The sequence below is a fragment of the Anopheles maculipalpis genome, chromosome 2RL (assembly GCF_943734695.1).
Source record: "Anopheles maculipalpis chromosome 2RL, idAnoMacuDA_375_x, whole genome shotgun sequence".
NCBI lineage: Eukaryota > Metazoa > Arthropoda > Insecta > Diptera > Culicidae > Anopheles > Anopheles maculipalpis.
In genome coordinates, this window is record NC_064871.1 from 73,013,346 (window position 1) to 73,032,837 (window position 19,492).

General features: G+C 40.7%; 3 protein-coding genes across 3 annotated transcripts in view; 1 reads left to right on the forward strand and 2 right to left on the reverse strand.

Annotated features, from left to right (window-relative positions):
* Positions 1–6,866, forward strand: part of LOC126556035 (cytochrome b5 reductase 4) — a 49,941-nt gene extending 43,075 nt beyond the window's left edge. Inside the window, exons 4-5 of the mRNA XM_050211200.1 lie at positions 267–356; positions 6,605–6,866. Of these exons, the coding sequence (XP_050067157.1) occupies positions 267–356; positions 6,605–6,866 (352 nt within the window). The remainder of the gene's footprint in view (positions 1–266; positions 357–6,604) is intronic.
* The window catches only part of LOC126556033 (fatty-acid amide hydrolase 2), a 526,247-nt gene that overhangs the window by 351,909 nt on the left and 154,846 nt on the right, over positions 1–19,492 (reverse strand). The gene's annotated exons all lie outside the window — the stretch shown is intronic.
* On the reverse strand, positions 10,722–13,788 carry LOC126556276 (parkin coregulated gene protein homolog). Its single transcript, XM_050211513.1, has 4 exons — positions 13,602–13,788; positions 13,213–13,494; positions 12,902–13,051; positions 10,722–10,882 (listed from the first exon to the last, which is right to left on the reverse strand). Exons 1-4 carry the CDS (start codon positions 13,774–13,776, stop codon positions 10,722–10,724), a joined length of 768 nt encoding a protein of 255 aa, XP_050067470.1. The 5' UTR covers positions 13,777–13,788.

Here is a 19,492-nt window from a genome sequence, read left to right on the forward strand (position 1 = left end):
CGAAATCCTCGCCAACAGAGGACCCAGCTGGGAACGACAGAAAACGATAAATGGTTGCATTTCTATCCATACATCACAAACACTCACATACACATAAAAAAGCAACATATAAATATAAAACAAAGCATAATACCCACCCAGGTTCCGTAACGTATAGTTCCACTTTAACATTGACGTAACTCAATTTCGCTGTTGTTGATTTTTTCTTTTGTTTTTTTTTGCATCATTCATTTCTCCCGTTTTTTTTTTCTTCACAAAATCCACAGAGAACACATCTGTCTGCTGTACTTCAACAAAACCGAGGCGGATATCTGGTGCCGAGAGATGCTGGAAAATTTATGCAAAAAGGACAAAAGGTAATTTATTATCTTGAATCTGAATGCGGGATGCTGATGCTTCTGGTTGTTACGTTCATCCGTGTGGTTCAGCGTCATCCACCTGGCTGAAGTACTACGAGGGAACTGCTTCGGTTCCCTTTTCGTTTTGGTTTGTTCTTTTGTTTTCTCATGATTCTGATGGAATTGAAACTTTGGTCCAAAGAGAAACCATCGGTTTTATTCCACCAAATTGGACTCGTACTAAATTCTTGGTCACAAGGGACGATCCACTGACGATTGGGCAACTGCTGTTGCTACTGTGTTAGTGGCCTAGCAGTGTTTCTTATCACATCAGTTCCACTGAAACGGTCTGTCGTGACGGGCATGGCTAAGACAATGTGCTGGTTGGGTGTAAATGTATGCCCACCACACACATCACCCGGCTTCCGCAGGCTTCCAATTCAGCTTTTGCGTTGAACAGTTTATGCTGAATTATTCATGATCAAAACTCTATCCGAACGCACACGCAGGACCGGCTACCGTTATAGCGATCAAAACAGTCCCATTCCAATTATGGTGCTAACTGAATGATAACGAAGAAAACACTCAATGATTGTCGTTGCAGTGAGTAAATATGGGGACCGTTTTGGATTACTCGAGCAAAACGAGTGCAGCGCAAACGGGTGGTGCGTGGGAACTGCTTGACATGCGACAGTTTGCCGATCGTAAAACTAAGATGCAAAACAATCGGTTAGTTATGGGAGGTTTTTATGCGATGCACACACAACACTGATTTATGCTAATGACACATAAGCGAAGCAGATAACATTGAACCGTCCCAAAAATTTTCAATTCAATTAATTTGGTTATGAAATATTTATAATAGTACTATTCCTATTATTCTTATGATTTAATAATTGCCCTAGTCTGTTAATAATATTTCCTAGTCCTTAAAGCACAACAAATATTGTGATATATTTCAAATATCTAAAATATCCAAGTACAGGTGCAATCAAAAATAGAAAGCCCAACATGGTAAGCATCCCGAGGCGGCCCCAGAGCCAACAAATATCTGATTTAACTTTTTAGTTGCCATTTTCGAACATTTTGAACATTTTAAACCCCTTTTTATATGAATAATGAGTCGTTTGGTTTTTTAGAATAATTTGTTTTGTAGCGTTACTGGTATTGTCAGCCAATTTTCACAATTCTTTATCGGGTTATAGTATACGGGTTAGGGCCCGATCCCCTAACGGCGCCCCGGTGGTGAGGAGACAACGTCGCCGGTCGCGACGTTGTCGTCGCGACACGGCAGGACGCGGTGTTCAAATCCCATTCGGATCTTTCCAGGCGCGCTTTCTATAGACGCACGAGACCTATAGAAGGTCATTAAATCAAGAAGAAGAATAAAAAAATAAGAAGAACAAGAACAAGAACGATCGAACTAAAAAGAACGCTACAATCATCTTGCATATTACTGATAAATATTGTAATAAAAAAAGCACAATATTGTAGATAGACCAGGTCCTCCAAAATAGTTTCGTCTTCTTCTTGGGTTGCTCAGGGCTGAGCCCGTCACATGGCTAGGGGTACAATCCACGGCTGTTTTTCTACACTTTATCTAGCCTGCGCCTGCTCGCTATGCTCCTGTACGCTTCGTGCCGAACGGGTCGCTGGCGAGCACCATTCTGGTAGGGCATGAGCCCGACATCCTCATCACGTGCCCCAGTCCAACCATGAAATGTCTGTCTGAACTCCTCTACCACTTCATGATCGTCTCCGTCAAATGATAATCTGCTTCTGAATTAGGCCCTCGTTTGGTATCGAAGGCAATGATCACGTACTTACGGACTCTCGACATTTCTGGAGTATCTGCCGTAGAACAAAGATTTGATCTTGTTAGCCTACAACAAATAAAGCTTGGTAGCTTCCGACAAAATCTGTTGCAAAGGGCGCAAGTCTGCAAAAGAGTGTTCGGGACAGGATTTTATAGCCAGCATTCAGGATTGTGATGGCCCGGTTAGTTAGCACAGTCCAGCCTGCCGCCCTTTTGTATGACACCCAGTTTTCTCTTGTTCGCAAGTTCTTCCTAGTTCCAAGTCCTAACAATCAGCCGATACACGATGGTGGAAAGAGGCCAATCTTGAAGAGTTCGGTCATCTGCCGAATCGCTGCCGGGAGACTTTCAATTCAATGTCAAATAAACAGTTTCAAAACCAAGCGGATTTACGGCTTTACGCTCAATACTTTGAAGTTTATAAGTTGAAAATGAAAAAGGCTTTTCTTTGATCTTGAATAACATGTTGAGACTTAGTATCGTTAGTGGTAGCAAATGGCTGTAAAACACGATGTGGTTTCCTCTAGAATGGATCACATCGGAATAGAGGACTTATTGCACAGGTAGTCTTGTTTATTTTACGGTTTTGTTTTCATTTTAACAAACGAAAAACACATTTCCTTTACAATTATTACAATTAATATCTAATCAAACTTGACGTTACACGCACGTAATAAAATCGAACAACTATCGACACGATTTCCCCCCTAGTTCCCTCGATGTGATGAAATCGCTCTCAAGAGATTCGAAGCGATCGTGTTTTGACAGTCGATTCCAGTCGAACTTCTCTATTCCCTGCTGAGACCGCACACCCCCTGATGGTGTACGAACGGGCTGAGTAGCTGTAATGCTATTACAAAACTTGCCGTAAGCATCGTTCGCAATTGAGACGCAATAGGTGCTGCTAATGCTGTTGCGTATGTGTATCATCAACTTTGATAATCTCCCTTTCGACTTTCGAGCAAGAACGATGGGAGCGTTAAGGGTGAGTACCGGCTTAGTAGTTGCTCACTAAATCCCGTAAGCAGAAGTTTTGGTAATGCGGACCCGTAGTGGGATTTACGTTGGAACTCGACAAATGTTTCAATTTTCTGACAATAAAAATTAAGTCCATGTAAGTGATTAATGTGTCAGCAATCTTGAACTGTTCCATGTGATCTCAGTTATTCAAAGGTGAACAATAAAACCATCTGCGTTAGGATGTTATGTTTTGGCTTGTATGTTCAGTCGTTGATTGAAGTTTAAGGATGGAGACGTTAGAGACTTAAATCATCTTCCTCCTATTGGATTGTTTAACAAATTGGCTACACTATTCCTTATGTTACAAGTTTCACACTGCCCGCAGCTTCTTGGATAGATAATTTAGATTAAGACACTTAAGCTTGGCCGTTTTTCCTCTTGGTTATCTATCAATTCCCTCCTCCTCTGCACCAAGTCATTATTTCATTAGTTTTTAGTCAAGTTATTTCATTTACACTTATGTCCCTAGACCTACACCTACACCCCCTGTCCCTGGACCAAGTCCTGATCAATCGTATTTCAGTGGTTAAGGATTTAGGTATATGGCTGGACAGAGGTCTCACCTTCATGACTCCATGGCTTGGAAAAGCCTTCATACTATAAGACATATTGCCAGTGATTTCTACAATCCCTTGTGTTTGAAAGCGCTATGCTGTTCGTTGATCAGGTCTTTGCTAGACTATTGGTCTGTAATCTGGTGTCCACATTGATCGCATCGAGCGATTGTGCTAAGGTCTTTCATCAGGTTTTCTGTTTGCGGAGTCATGCGGAGCCTTGGTGGACACCATCTTTCACTCTGCCTGACTCTGCTTCTCGGCTGAACGACCACCTTTTAGGTCATGCCGGCTTTCTAATAGGGCTTACTAGACTTGATGATAACTATGTAGTTGGATAGTCAGTCCTCACTACGGGGGATGGTACGTTTGAAGATCTGCGTCACTGTCGCCTACACCACCGGGCCGCCCCAATCGCTGACTATCAGTCTAAGTGTCAATTGCTTTGACTTGAAACTCTTAAGACTCGTCGACTCTATTCCCAGGCCATCTCTATTGCTCCTTTCTTATTTGATAGCATCGATGCTCCGTCACTACTGTGCTCTTTCCCTTGTAAGGTTCCCAACAGCGACTTTTTTCTCTAAATGGAGTGAAAATTGGGGCCCTCCATCACATTGACTCTAAGTTGGGTAGGTGTAGAGTGAAATTGGGGTGAAGGGGTGTTCCACAAAAAGATGTGTAATCCCGAAATGCATGTAACGCTATGTTGCACGTCGCAATCGGACTAAAACTGAGCGAGTTATCTCCGTTTTTCCACGGTCTAAGATAGATCTCAAAATTTCGCCAGCAACATTCCCGTTTTGTAGCACACTCCAGATCGATTCCTTCACCCCTCGTCCAATTAATAACTTTATGGGGGTGGATTGATCAGCGACAAAGTGATTAACTAAATCCTGGTATCATCGACCAGATCCCTCCATTGCCATGTAATTGAAAAAAAAATATGAAAAATCGTGAAATGAAAAATCGGCGATACCTCGCTCAGTTTTGGTCTGAACTGCTCTGGGGAGATGGGAGGAGGTTGTTCTCTCTAATACTATGGTTTTGAAAGGGGGCATATGCCCATAGGGGCCTTTTCCATCCGTCAGTATTTACAACAGCCAAATCTTTTTGGGTTTCAGCCTCACGCGGCCGCTCAGTCCGTACCTCAATTGATCGCAATGATCCTCTGTTGCGTGAACTTTCCTTCTTTAACTCGTTGTCTTATTTGATTTTGACATCACACCTCCTGTATTCCGTTCCATATTACGATCCTCTCTATTCCTCAGCAGATCTTCAGCATCGGTGACCAGCTTTGTGCTTATGTTTATTTAGAATAAAGATTGTATGTAGAGCTAAAAGGCAGTAATTCATGAATAAATTAAATGAAAAATAAGCTCAAAGTGTTCAACTCAGTGTAACGTAAGACATCCTCATCTAGAGAATTATACCTCTTCCAACCGGCAAAAATAGAATCAAATCCTTATGCACTAATGAATATCCATGTACGGGAAAATTCGTTGATAGTTAGCTTCAGTCATTTTTTTTTCTTTTTCACCCTATTTCATTGATTGAACATTATTCTTTCAAATTTACATGCGTAACAAAACATAGTTAAATGTAATTTTTTAGTTGTGCTATAAATCGATGTCTTAAAGTCTTCATTTAAGGCTTCATTTGCGTCCCATTAAAGTGTGAACAATTATTATATATTAATAGAGTGCTTTTACCCTGCTAATGTACTCAACTAGAACCTATCATGCTTGAGTGTGTCCAAAAAGCTGAGTAGTTTCACTGTAATAACATACCTACGAAACAGTGACCTCCAGGAACTTACAATTTCTACAACTACTCTTCACACACACACACACGCAAACAAATCAAAATTCCACAAACTACTCACCATGAGTCGGCGAGCTCGCATTAATTAGTTCTTGCTTTATGGGAACGAAATTGTTTATGAAACTTCCGTCACCATCGTCGAAGAACAATTTTACACTCTGCACGGTCAACTGCATCCGTCCGTCTGGGTGTACCGTCGTCATGGCTTGCCTTGTACTGAAGGTGCTGCTGAATCACTTGCAGAGCAACATCTCGATACTGTATGATGCTTGCAGAAAAATGCAATAAAATAAAATGGGAAAAAATACCCATCCCTACTATAAACCCGGGCAGCCGGACGAAACCCTGGACGGTTTCTGGATCGATCGAAGCATACGGTTGGGCAAAAAGTTGTAACGATCCCAGCAGCTATCTTTAACGGGCGCACTCCTTACGTGGCTGCAGCCCGACGTCCGACAATTACGATGCTCGGTAAAGTACGTTTAATCTAACTTGAGCGTACTTACTTGCTTCACTCCGTCACTTCAAAAGAAGGTGTCCCCGGACCTTACTGGTCCGGCATATCGAATTGAGCGCGACTGGATCTTCCGGATGTGGGAAGGATGCGGCAGGAAAGTTTCTATTTTAAGTTAGAGCGAGAAATTAAATTAACATATCATCTACCCGTGCTACTTCTTGGCCACTCGTTCGGTTCAGTGGTACGTTGGCGTACAGTTTTCGCTTCAAGTAGAAAATTTGCATTCGAATGCATTTCGGCTGTAGCTTCCGAGCTTGGGAACGAATGTTGGGACGATTTTAATTTCTAACAGGTGCTTCTAGGCGTCGGATGATTGTTTAATGGGAATGTTAAGTTAATAGAACTTTTGAGTGACTCTTCGAGTAAGAGAAATTGAGTTACGGAAAGAAGAGATAAAATCCTACCAAAAACTCAACCACCATAGCGAACGGATGAACGAACGATTCCGCTTAATCATCTGCTCCAAATTGCATGATCTGATCTGACATAACCCGAATATTCTGACTTGTTCGTCTCTTTTTACTTTTTCTCTTGTCAGATTCACCCTGCGGCATTACTTATCGGAGGTAGAGCTCCCGGAACAACCGCCACCGGCGGCGAGCGACGAAAACCGTTCCACCTTTGTGCATGGTCGCGTGACACCGGACATCATCCGTCAGCTGACGACGAAGGATTCACCGCTGTACGCCAGCTACTGCTGCCTGTGCGGCCCAAAACCGTTCAACGAGCTGTGCCAGCAGTACTTCCAGCAGTCGAGCTCGGACCATAATCCGAAACATCTGCACTGCTTTCAGGGTTAGAAAGAGAGAAAGAGGGGACGAGAGATAGGATCGCATCGTGTACGACATTGTGATAGAACCATTACACGGATGTAGAGTAGGAGCTGATGCTGATATGTCACGGCAAGATATTCCGGCATCGAATCTTCTCTAGAGAAAAGAAAAATCAACCAGAGTTTCAGTACTACGCACTGATAGTTTTTTCTAGCGCAGTGTTGTGCACCAACCCAAAAATTAAGAAAAAAAATGTGTTGTTAGAACGAGAAGCTTTATGCACTCAGCTACTACTAGCGGACAACAGCAGCACGTAGAGAGGCTCTCTTAGAGATGCAAACAAAAATAGGAAACACCATGGGCACAAACATTACTCCACACACTTTGTAGAAGAGACCTTTCCGGTTTCCGTTTTTTAACATACACACACAGTGTTTATATGCAGCAAAGCGATGTGATGTGTTCCTGGCCGTGGTGGTGTAATCCCCACTTCTTTACGGAGCACATAATTAGCGCTCGAAAGAGTTGTTAGGGAACGGGTCGTTTTATTTTGTGTTTTCTTTTCTACGGTACAAAACAAATTAAGGAATTGAGGTTCGATGTAAGTGATAAGCGGAAGACCGCTTCCGCGTTTCAAAACAGGAACAATGCACAGATAAAAATGGTTCTCCCAAAACAGATTCTAACAAGCACACTACAGGAAGATTTAGTTTTTTGACTTTTGATGCATTTTTTAAAAGTGTTGTTTGATAAACGAGAAGGTTTCTTGTGTTTTTTTTTTGTATTCATAAATCCCTTACCCAACAAAAACCCTTCATCACCCTCCCGAAGGGCAACAAAATTGTACTGATTGTTATCCATAAGCGTAAGCACATTGTTCCGAGTCTGTTAATGAGTAGGAGTTCGAGGAACTAGCAAAAATTGGTACGAATGTTATTGGGTCACAGGATAAGAAAAGGCTAAGGGACTTTTTATTAAACCCTTCGTTAACCCATCTTTTTTGGAGGGGGTGAAACAGAAAGGCGGGCAGAAGGTAGGAAAACCAGAAAACGGAAATGATTAAGTGTATAGTAGTATAGCAAAACAAAGCAGATTTAAAAAAAAACCAATCGAGATGTCTATTTTCAAAACAAGAATGTGACTTATTTCTTTCATTGCTGTTTTGAAGTAGAATGAACGGAAAATGGAAAGAAATTTATTTGTTCCCTAAATTTGTTTTTTTTTTATTCTTGTTCTACATTTCTCTTTTACTTATACTACAGTGCGGTGTTAATCGTACTGTTATCAGTTTTTATCATTACTCTGTTTTTGGATGATACTTTGAAGAACAGTTTTTGGAACGAATTTGGGATGGTATTGCAACTATTTAAACCCTGTAAGTGACTAGTTATTTTGCAAAAATTGTTCAAAAAATTGTCACATTTTTTACAGTTCTTTGTAGTTTATGAGCTAAACCGGAAGAAAGAAAAATATTTCACAAAAACAACAAGAACGAAAGAAAACTGACGAAAACAAAATTGCCCATCAGACTCTGGTCTCTGGAATAGCAAAGCAAAAACACTCCGCTTGCCCGTCTCAAGACAATCACGGGCAAAATGTGTAAAGGGGATTAAAGAATGAATCGAATTGCATGAAATCATTTTTTGAATCGCTCAGGAAGAATGTATTGCTGACTGCGGACAAAAGGTGGATGCGTAAGTGAAACTAAACTCATAAATAATATTTTTTTCTTTCCTTAGGTGCAGTCCAGGAGGGCAGAAATGGCAGGTGAAAGCTCTCTCCATTGCATCACACCGAACTTCAATTAAAATGTGATAAAAACTGATTTTAGGCTCTTCGAAAAAATCCATCAAAATAACGCTTGCTTTAGAAAATAGTCCGTCTTTGCATGGTAGTTCGGTGCAAGAAATCGGTGCTAGAAATTGGAATCAATTCGAAGAAACGGAATCGGTACTGAAATCGGTTCCAGGATTGGTTCCTGGATCATTTCCACAATTTATTCCAGAACCAGAAACGATTCCGAAAACAGAATCGGAATCAGAACCGATTCCGAACAAGAAATCGGAACGATACCGAAATTTCGATTCCGAGTGCCCATCAATTGTGTTAGCTAGTTTTCAGCTCTTACAAATTCGTTTTTCATAAGTGCAGTCAACCGATTATTGTCAAGAGTGATTGTCCACTCCTTGTGATTGTGTATATCCTGTACGGTTTCGACTGGAAGTTAGTTTTATTGCTTCCCGATACATCTGACTTTAACCCAAGGGTACGGAATGATCGCCAAATACACCAACCAATTACGATTTTTGGGATTTTAATACATTTTACTGTCGGAAAATACTGTGAAGTGATAGGCAGCTGGCATACTAATGCCATGGAACTTTGACGTTTCTTTTAAAGAATCGATCCGAGCTAACCTTTCTACAAGCGCAACAGAAACAGTATAAAATTAAAGTAACAGAACAGTAACTGAAATTGTATGCGGGGCAGTGAGAGCGATTCTACAAAAGGAAAGACCCAGAGAGTGATCGTTACTTTACTGTACTTTCTGTTCTGCTCTTCACGGCTTGAACAGAATCTATGATCATTTTGTACGACTCGGTTCGGCTCGGTTCCGGCACAACTGTGTCACGCTGCCACAGGGAACAAGAACCACATTCTTAGCTCATTAGTACGAAATAAGCTTCAAAAGCAGTTCATTAATTGTTTTGTCAAAATTGGATCTATACCTGATACAAAAGTCGATGAATATTTTGTTAATTTGTTTAGAAATACGAAAAAAGAGTATGCAAGAAAGTGGTAAGTAGTGGTGGTGGTAAATGGTAAGAAAGTAGTGGTTGAGCCTATATAAATAAGAAAACCCCAAAGTTGTGCAAAAGATGTCCAAGAGTAAGTACACAATTTTGCCCAAAATCCTTATGTTTAACACTCATTTAATTTATATCTATCAGATTCAATACAAAATGCATTCTTTTACACTAAGAAACATAAGTAATTTATTAAAAAGCTTTATGATAACTTCACATGAACTTGCTGTGGTAACAAAACTTTCCTATGGATTAGTTTTTAATAGAAAATATGTTGATAAGAGTCAATCAGTTTATCAAACTTTGCATTTAAAGATAAAGGAGTTAAGTCGCTCTTCTGTTAAAATTCTGACAACTAATCCTAAAAAAAAAACACATTTGTCTAAAGGAAATAAAATCCTTGCATATCTTTGTTGCTTCCATGCTTATGCTGTGCTAATAATATTACTAATGGTAATCATGTCGTGTTCGTAATAATGTAGTGTCCTTCTCTTTCCTTATTTCTAACCTAAAAAACACACCAATTTTATTACCTACAGTTTACTCACTACCTTCCTAACACGAATCTTTCTATCTACCGATCGCAATTGCAACTAATCTACTACTGATTCTCGGTATGTGGCGAACCGTGTGGTCTTGTCTGTTATTACTACAAGTACAGGGAATCGATATCGATAATCGTCTACGCTAATTTTGGCACAATATGCTCCGTTCCTTGGTCGGTTGACTGTGTATTTGTGTTGCTCTGTATGTGTATAAATATGTACGTTCTCCGTTTGTCTTTTTTTTCCCCAACGTAGATATGCCGCCGGAGTAGCTAAAAGCACAAAACGCTTTGACACTTGACAAACGATTCACGACTCTATCCGTTTCGTTGGGAATGTCCTGCAATATCGAATCGAGTCATTGGAGGTCTTGCAGTCGCACTAGTATCATTAGTATAACGAACAAAAAAATGGGAGCCACTATTCAACATTCATCTTACCACTTTTGCGCCTGTTTCTCGCTCCATTCGTGTTAGAGTCATCGATCCACCAGACCGGCTACTCGTAATCGAGCGCGCGGCGTTGGTGGTTTAATTTAGATAGCATGACTCGTACGTCGGTACCATGTACTTTATGTTGATGAACGCGTCCTCGCCACCGTGCCGCTCCAGCACCTGTAGCGTCTCGTCAATTAGGTCACCCACGTTCATGTTGTTCTTCTGGCCGTAATCGATGGCATCGCCCGAGTTGACTGTGGTACGGAATGGGCAGAATTAATGATACCAAGTGGACACATCAATAGTTAATGAGTTTTACAGGAACGAGAACTAAACGAGACACGGATTGCACCGTTTTGGGTGGGAAATTCTACAAGCCGTTCGGTAGAATTAGATTTTTTTGGTGGGGTTTTCTTTTAGGAAAACGCGAACTGCCCGATCTTATCAAATCCAATTGAAATTTTAACTTGACTAACTCATGCAATAAATACAAGAGATGAAATTTCTTTCCTACTATTTTCTAGGTTTATTCATAGCGTGTTCCATGAAAGCTATGAATTAAATAGATAAAAATCAATAATTTCTCATCTAATTTCATACACTCCTTTAAAAAGCTGCTTCTATATCTAGCGCCATCTACCGTAGACTAGCGTCACTATAACACGTGCCTGCATTTCGCATAACCTCAGTACACGCATGGTATTTGAAATTCTTCCAAGACATTTCCATGCAGTTTGAACGCCATACTGAGCACTCGAATCCAAGCTTATAAATAGAACCGATCGATAGCAAATGCACTTTCAAAATGCAACCTAGAGGAGATTTATTTTTACAACGCACCAGGCGTCTCCATTCCACTAAGGAAATTAATTTTATGCAATTTTTATGGCCTTGATAATTGTCAATAAAAGTGTACTTGTTATGATAAGCAACAATTTCATCATCTTTTAATATTGACTAATTGTTCATTTTCCAATAAATTACAGCGGAGATGGACGATCTCGACCGATTAAAAGAGCCCCATGTCAATGGCTTCAACACATGCACGCCGAGTAGAGTGTATTAAGTGACCTAAAGTAGACGAAAAAATTGCCCATTGGAGGTCGAAAATGATCATTCAAGTGAACGAAGCAGATAAGCTGCATGTAAGCACACCAAACCCGCACGAGAGGTCCCCCCCCCCCCCCTTAAAAACGGCTCAGTGTCACGTGTGTCATGGCGCCGTTCACGGAATGACTTTTAAAGGCCGGGCTACATTGATCGTACTCCTGAGTGTAATTTTTGTGAACGCATACGCCATCTAGCGGCGGCGGGTCGAAGCTAGAGGCTGGTATAATTTATCTGTCAAAAAGCGTTTTGGGTCGAGGAGCCTATAATTTTGATCACAAACCAGTAAACAAACAGCTCGGTGAGTATGTTCGATATTTTGTCGTGTATGTTTTTTTGAAAATATGTGGTAATTTAACATACATATTGTATTTCTAGCCATGGAACAAGCAGGAAGCAGTGGACGCAATGAAAAAATAGTAAGTACAACTGTTTTTAACGAAAATTGTGTGTGTGTGTGTGTGAACTGTTGTCTGTGAATCGCCGGCTCGGCTCGGGGCCGCAATTGAGCTGAACATTTTATTGAAAAATGTAGTGTTTGTAGGTTTCACAAGTGCTTAAATAATTTGTTGTAGGGTTTGTCCATCTATTTCATCATTTAAACTACATTGCAGAGTGTGTGAAACTGGTTGTTCGTTTTGGTATTGTAGCGGTTTTTAGTATAGAGCGAGTTTTTTTATTCATGAGGAACGGCTTTGTCATATTGCTTGGTAGAACTTTTTTTTTTATAAAATTGTAAGCAAAATTTACCGGCCTATTTGTATACATTTAATATAAAAATAGCACGTGTTACGGCATACAGACAGCCTGGTCGAAAATTGATGAGACACCAAGCATGAATAATTTTGGCACTTAAATTATACCCACATCTAGCTTGCGCTGGTCGCCGCCAGATGCGCTAGTGAATATAAAAATTACGCTTGCGAGTACGATCAATGTAGCCCGGCCTTTAAGTCGCACATTTTCCCACCTTCTGACAATCCATTAATGTCACATCAATATGAATTTGTGCGATAAATTAGCTCGATAAAGCTACCCACACCCACTGCCTGCGTCGTTCGCGGTTTTGTGGATGCCATTAGCCGGGAAGCTCCAGTTTCGCCGAATCGAAAGGATACTTGACGAGCGTTTGTGTGTGTGTGTATATATATTACTTCGGTACTTACTGTTCTTCACCTTGTAGGCGTTAAACATTGGGAGCAGCTGACGGTAGAACGGAACGAGCGCCGGTCCTATCAGATCCGACGACATTACGAGCTGCTGAATTATTTTCAACGTAACGCACATTACTTCCACGTTGCGTGTGTTCAGGGCATCTACGACGGGCGGAGAACAACATAGAAACAATTAAAAAATGATATAATAGCGACCAACATTAATTACTCGAGCGATCTCACAGATAATGGGAAACAAAAATCGATTGTCATTAAAAGATGCGACAACTGTCTCTCTTTCTCTCTTCTCTAGCTGCACTTACTCTTAATCGGAATAATTAGCTGCGGAATGACGGGATAGATCTTGTCGCCACCGTGTGCCAACAGGTCCTGCACACCCTGCCGGGCGTACGTTTTGTACGGGTGGCGTGTTTCCGACAGCCCGTCAAAGAACAGTGGCAGATAGAGACCGTAGTCCAGCTTGTCGATGTCGACCGTCCAGGCAATCTTGTCACCACCGGTCAGATACTCCATCTTGATTGGCAGGTCACCGCGCTCGTAATACATCCTGAAAGACGTCGCCTTCGGTTGTATCATGTATCGCTCTGTGTGTGTTTAGAACAAAAAAAAAAGAAGTAATTAGTGAAATTAAAAAGAAAGCAACCAATCCGCAAGAACGAAACAGAGCGAGTGAGAAGGAACGATACGGTACGTTTCTGCGCCTTCGGTGGCCCCATTACGTAGGTGTTCTTCTGGAGCGATTCGATCGAAAATGCTGGCACGGGTCGCATTGCAGCGGAAGCACTCTTTACACTGCGGACGGGTTTCGCCTTCACCGAGGCCGACCGTGCCCGGACCTCGAACAGGAACGATGCAGATTTAGCCATCTTCTTTCGACTTTTTTTTATTTTTGGGCTTGGTGTTATGGTGCAGTTTTTCTACGATTTTATTTAAAGCTCGGCAAGGACACACGAAACACACACACACACCGCCCCACAAGAAGTGATGTAGGCCGATTTGCAGTCTGTTTTTAACTATTTTTTACCCCCAACAAACAATGACACACTGCACACCACCAACTACAGTTACAGGTTCGACACTGGTTCGCCTTAATGCTGCAGGACACAGACTTGGGCCGGACAAAACCCTCCACGCTGTCCACGTCGTCGGCCACACACGCTTTCAACGGCAGATACGAAAAGGATGATAACAAATAAATACACACACCGCCCCGTAGCCGTTTGTGGTGTGTAGCCGCGCATACTTTTACACGGGGCGCCCCATTTGCCTTTGGTGTGGTGGTGTGAAAATATTTAGTTTAGGTTTGGCCCATCCTCACCATGGTAACGCGCGGGTGCTGCTAAATGGGTGAACAACACCGCCGCTGTTGTGTTTGATATTCGAATTCGGCCAGTGAGCATGTCGCGATGTACGGTGGGCTTGTGTGCAACATGCTGCATGCTAGTTGTGTGCGAGTACGACATTTCTATTAACCCTAACGGCTTCAGCTGGGATGAATCGGACGAAGGAATTATATTTTATTCTGTTATCTTTGTTATCTGCACGACAGCAAAGATGATCTGTAGTACAAGCTATGTCATCACTCCAACTCTATTTCGACTTAACACACCTCCTCTGTCCATGTTGATGACATAAAACGACTCTACAGGCGTTCGATTCCATTCTTATGACTTGACCAGCACACGAGAGCCTTCTTCTTTTTCTTTCCATTTTCCAGATTTTCCAGAAAACTCGGTCTAAGGTTGAAGTCCCCCGTTCACAACTGCATCCGATCTCCGACAGGTTTTACTTCACTTTCCTGGAGCACCTTCCTGGTGGGGCATGAGTCCGGCATCCTCATCACGTGCCTCAGCCATCGTATCAGCACCGCTAATCAGTTCAACTAGCTCGTGGTTCATTCTCCTTCGCCATACGCCCGACTTCCTCACACCGCCAGAGATAATCCTTAGCATGTCCCTCTCGAAAATGGCGAGTGCATTGGCGTCCTCCGACAACATAATCAGAGCACGATCAGCAAAATCAGAGTATCGTACGTTTCGTGTGTTTTTGGAGTCATTATCCCTGAAAAATGCACCTTCGGATGACCAGAGCTTGATGAGTCTAATTCGCTGCACAATGGTGTAAGATCATCGTAGAGATCATCGTCGTTGTAGCGACTCATCTATTATACTACCACACATCCCGATTCCAAGTCTCAGAGGCTTGAGTAATTACTGCGTCTATAAATGTTCTGCACATCCGTACATCCTCGTTTATCGCAACAGGTGTTTTGAGTGGGATTTTCTCAGATCATACTACAATCCAGTTGGCAGTCAACACTTTGCGCGTTTCTCAACTTTTCTTCTTCTAATGGCTTAATAGACTTATTGATACCGTGTAGTTGGATGATCAGTCCTCACTACGGGGGATAAGCGAGCGTATCTTTACTTTGGACGACAGATTGATGCAACTTTGGTCGACTTCGAAGAACCCATTCCATCTCAACGTGTGTATTTGTTAGTAGGTTGCTAGTGGTGCCACCTATAGCTTGGTTAAAAAAAACTCTAGCTTCAAAAAGCACCTCTAGCTTGGCAGCAAAAAACTTTCGTCAGGGCTTGTTCCCGGTTCCGGAGACGGGTGGAGGCCGTAGTAGAAGCCGAGGGCGGATATTTAGAATAAAATGAATAAAATACATGGTAAGCTACTATTTCTAAAACAAAAAAATTTCCCCGATGATTAATTTTGCCATACATTTTTTTTCTTTCTCCGTAGGTGACTGTCACAATTATCCCGAACGCCCTGTATGTAGATTGACTAATTAAAGAAGATCTTTAAAGTTTCCCTCCTCCGAGTTTTGGAAGGACTTCTCTAGCACCAGATTGAAGGGAAGACATGCAATTCTATCTCCCTGACACTGGCCCTTGATAGTAACTAAGGGATCTGAAAGCTTGTCATGTGAAGTTGGTCATTCCAAATGAGCCCATTGCTTCGTAGAAAAACTCGTTACGGATTTAAAAGCGATGAATGGATATTTCAATCAAATACTTATTAGTATAGGCCACAAATGACAGATAATAAATTATCTGTCATTAGATCAGATCCCTAGAGAACTCCAACCTCACAAATTAAACTAAACGAGAATGAGCTATGCGTACCTATCAAAATTATTCTTTCTGTAAAAACCATTCTACAGACAATAAAATGCAATTTTGTGCATAAATTCTTAGTTAAAAATGACTACACTAGTCGTATGTTTGTTTGTTCACTCAGTATAGTTGCGGCCAACACTCCTTTTCGGAAAAAAATACATCTTATGAAAACAAATACACAAGCCTCTCTTGGAGCATTGGTTTCAAAGGCTTTATTAGATTATGCTTGGCGCTGATCGAGAAGATAAATAGCTTCTTCTTCTTGGCTTAACGACGATGATGACCTTTAAGGATACGCCGGCCATCAAATGGCTTAACTAGACTCTTCCCGATACCATGTAGTTGGATACTCAGTCCTCACTACGTGGGGACGGTGCAATCCGGATGGGATTTGCACCCCGGTCCTGCCGTATGAAGACCGGCACCGTTGTCGCCTGTACCACCGGGCCGACCCTAAATAAATAGCTGGACATTACATTACTCTTCTACATAATAAAATGTAGCTGAACGCAAAGAAAAATACGTGGATTCTGCATATGATTTGCTCCAACGATTTTATAGAATCACCTCCAAACCAAATAAAATATCTCTAGAATAAAGTAAAATTCGAACAGTGTAGGTTAAATGCGAAATTCTACAAAAGACATCGTTAAAATAAAACATTATATTATGTGATATTTACACGAAGAACTTGAAGCTCCAATGCCTTATATTAGGGAAAGGATTTTTTGTTTGGTTCATCCAAATGAAATACGTGTTTTTTTATAGAATATATAAGTTTATTTGCTGTTTATGCTGGTATTCATTACATCGTTTTTTTTTTTGCAGGAATTCTATCGATTATTGGAACGGTGAATGAATTTTTATTTTTAACTTTACAGATCCCCTAATGGTTATTACTGCTACACGAACCAAACCGTAAGAAAAGCAATTTACAAACATACAAATTTGCACAGTGCAACGGGAACTCCCCTCCCGGCGGGCACATTCTATTCAACCAATCATCCAGCAATCGGTTACCAATTTGCAATGCCTGCAGTGCACGTTATTTATCTACTTTTGTTTATTTTTTTGCAAAATTTTACGACAAACTCCATGCTTTAAGCGTACACCACACCGCTTATTTTATGGCAGGGTAGATTCACCCATTCACATTGAGTTTCTCCATTCAAACAAACTGATTTCAGTCACCGGATATTTCGGTTTCCTACGTCCGATTTACTAAGAAACCATTCTACTACCTTCTCTACCCGTAGTAACTGCACCTTCAACTGCCTGCAATGGTGATGGTGGAGTAATATTTTAGTGTTTTATTTTATCGTGGAAAAAACATGCGCTTGCTACCACAAACAGGACGTAAATTCATACATTATTTACTTCTATCGTTTTAGTTGAGAGTTGTGGTATTTTGTTTCACTAGTGATTCTATTCCTTTTATTCACTGTGCATATTTAAGTGTAATTTGTTAGTAAATTGGTTGCTTTAAAATAAAAGATCACTTTTAGTCAATCGAAACGAAACCGAAAAATGAGAATTTTCGCCAGCAGTTCAGTGTTGTAATTACAGACCCGTCTACAAGTGATTTGCTGTCATACAGATTTGAATGATAAAAAGAAAGTACGCAGATCAACTTAAGTGTAATAGAAATAGTCAATGATTCCTCCGGGGATGATGAATTATGAAACAGACACAGATCAATTGTATTGTCACAGGCAACGTTAAGACTATACGTCGTAAGCCACAACAGTAGAATCGTTTGCGAAAGTGAGGATTATAAAAAAACAATCCCAGCTTTCTCTAGTAAACCACAGTCGTGTAACTTAATGTGATAGTAAATGTTTAAAAAGATTTTTTTTTCTACAAAAAAAAAAACGTTAATAATCACAGCAATTCACTATTGTTCTCGCTTGTAGCATTAGCATCAGTTAGAACAGTGGGTTAATGGCCACCAGTAGCAGAATGGTGCGCTCTACATTGTGAGTGTGTTTCACTGCTTTTACAAGGTATAAGAATACTTCTACGAGATACAAACACACGCACACACACACACCGTCAATGTTATGCTTCCCGCTAATATATGGGATGATTTGTTCCGCCGCCATCAATACCCGTCCAAACGGAAGCACTTTCCACATTTCCTGTGCCAGTTTCTTCCTATACTAACTACCTTGGCTTAACATAGCTGCCGCCCATGCTTGCTTTCTTCTTTAAACTATTGCAACACACAGCGCTATGGCGACTTCCAGTGATCATCATCATTTGTGAGTGTTGTGTGAGGCTTTGTGTGGGGTTGTATTACCCCTAAGTATTGCTTTTGCTTCACCGGGAAAACTAACTGAGTACGATGTGTGAGTTATGAAACACTTGGACAATCGCAAACCACTACACTGTCTCCTAATGCGATAAGCAATAATACTCGGTAACCGTAAGCTGTGAGCCCTCCTCCTTTCAGCTAATCAAATCCTAATCGCCGTAGTATATCCTTCCTTTCTCTACACTATGCACCGTGTCCTATTATGCAACGTTACATTTACACTAAGTTTTAAATTGCTCATAAAGTTACCAGGCAGAGTATTTCATCAGCGTGACGAACATGGGCGCAGAGCAGCAGGGATAAGATAATTGTTTGCTCATGTATAGCGCATTATGTTGTACAATAGTTTTATTATTTTAACTTGCTTTTTTTGTGTGTATTTCTGTTTCTCTGCGGGGAAAGCGAAACTAATATGATCTATTTCAATTGCACATGTTGTTATGTTTGTCCTGTATATTATTATAGTGTGACACCATTAGCCAACAGTTCTCTAATGTGTGATGGTATGTGTGATACATTGATGGTGATGATATTTTTCTTTGAGTTGGGATGAATATGAAATGCACATTGTTGCACCTTTAAAGCATTAAACTATAACACTAACATAAAACTAGCTGGGATTATTGCTGCACATTAAAAAAAAAGGTTTAAGAATCGAAATACCAAAAACACATTTCGGGAAGCAAATGTATTACGACTAGCTACACCTTTGAAAAGGGGTTGGAGTGATGTGAAAAACGGTTGAAAAATATAATTTCTCAACAAAAAAGCTATTCTATTTAAGCTTTGTTTCAATGACCAAAAATACGCCCTTGCTCCTATAACCACCTATACCCGGGTAGGTCATACATTTTGTATAGGAGTTAACATTTTCCCAGATAAGAAAACTAAAACCTTTTAATCTGCTCGTCGTATTTGCATGAATTTTTCAAAAAACATGAGCCTAATTGTTGTCCAGCTAATAAAAATTAGATGAGAAATTTTTAAATTTTTTATAGCTTGTTACACCTTTATTTACGTTAGTTTATCAGGTGTCAAACGTACTTTTTGTATGAAAATAAGCATTTTCTGTTTCATTTATTTATTATTAAGTGAGACGCCGTTTTGTCGCCTTTCCGTTTTATAGAACTTATATTTATT

What these genes read in the sequence shown, in the direction of transcription:
- LOC126556276 (XM_050211513.1), bottom strand. Translation starts at nt 13,776, where the DNA reads ATGGCTAAATCTGCATCGTTCCTGTTCGAGGTCCGGGCACGGTCGGCC. An exon ending in GCTAATTATTCCGATTAAGA is followed by an intron (nt 13,052 to 13,212) that starts GTAAGTGCAGCT and finishes CGCCCGTCGTAG; the next exon opens with ATGCCCTGAACACACGCAAC. An exon ending in CGCCTACAAGGTGAAGAACA is followed by an intron (nt 10,883 to 12,901) that starts GTAAGTACCGAA and finishes TCCGTACCACAG; the next exon opens with TCAACTCGGGCGATGCCATC.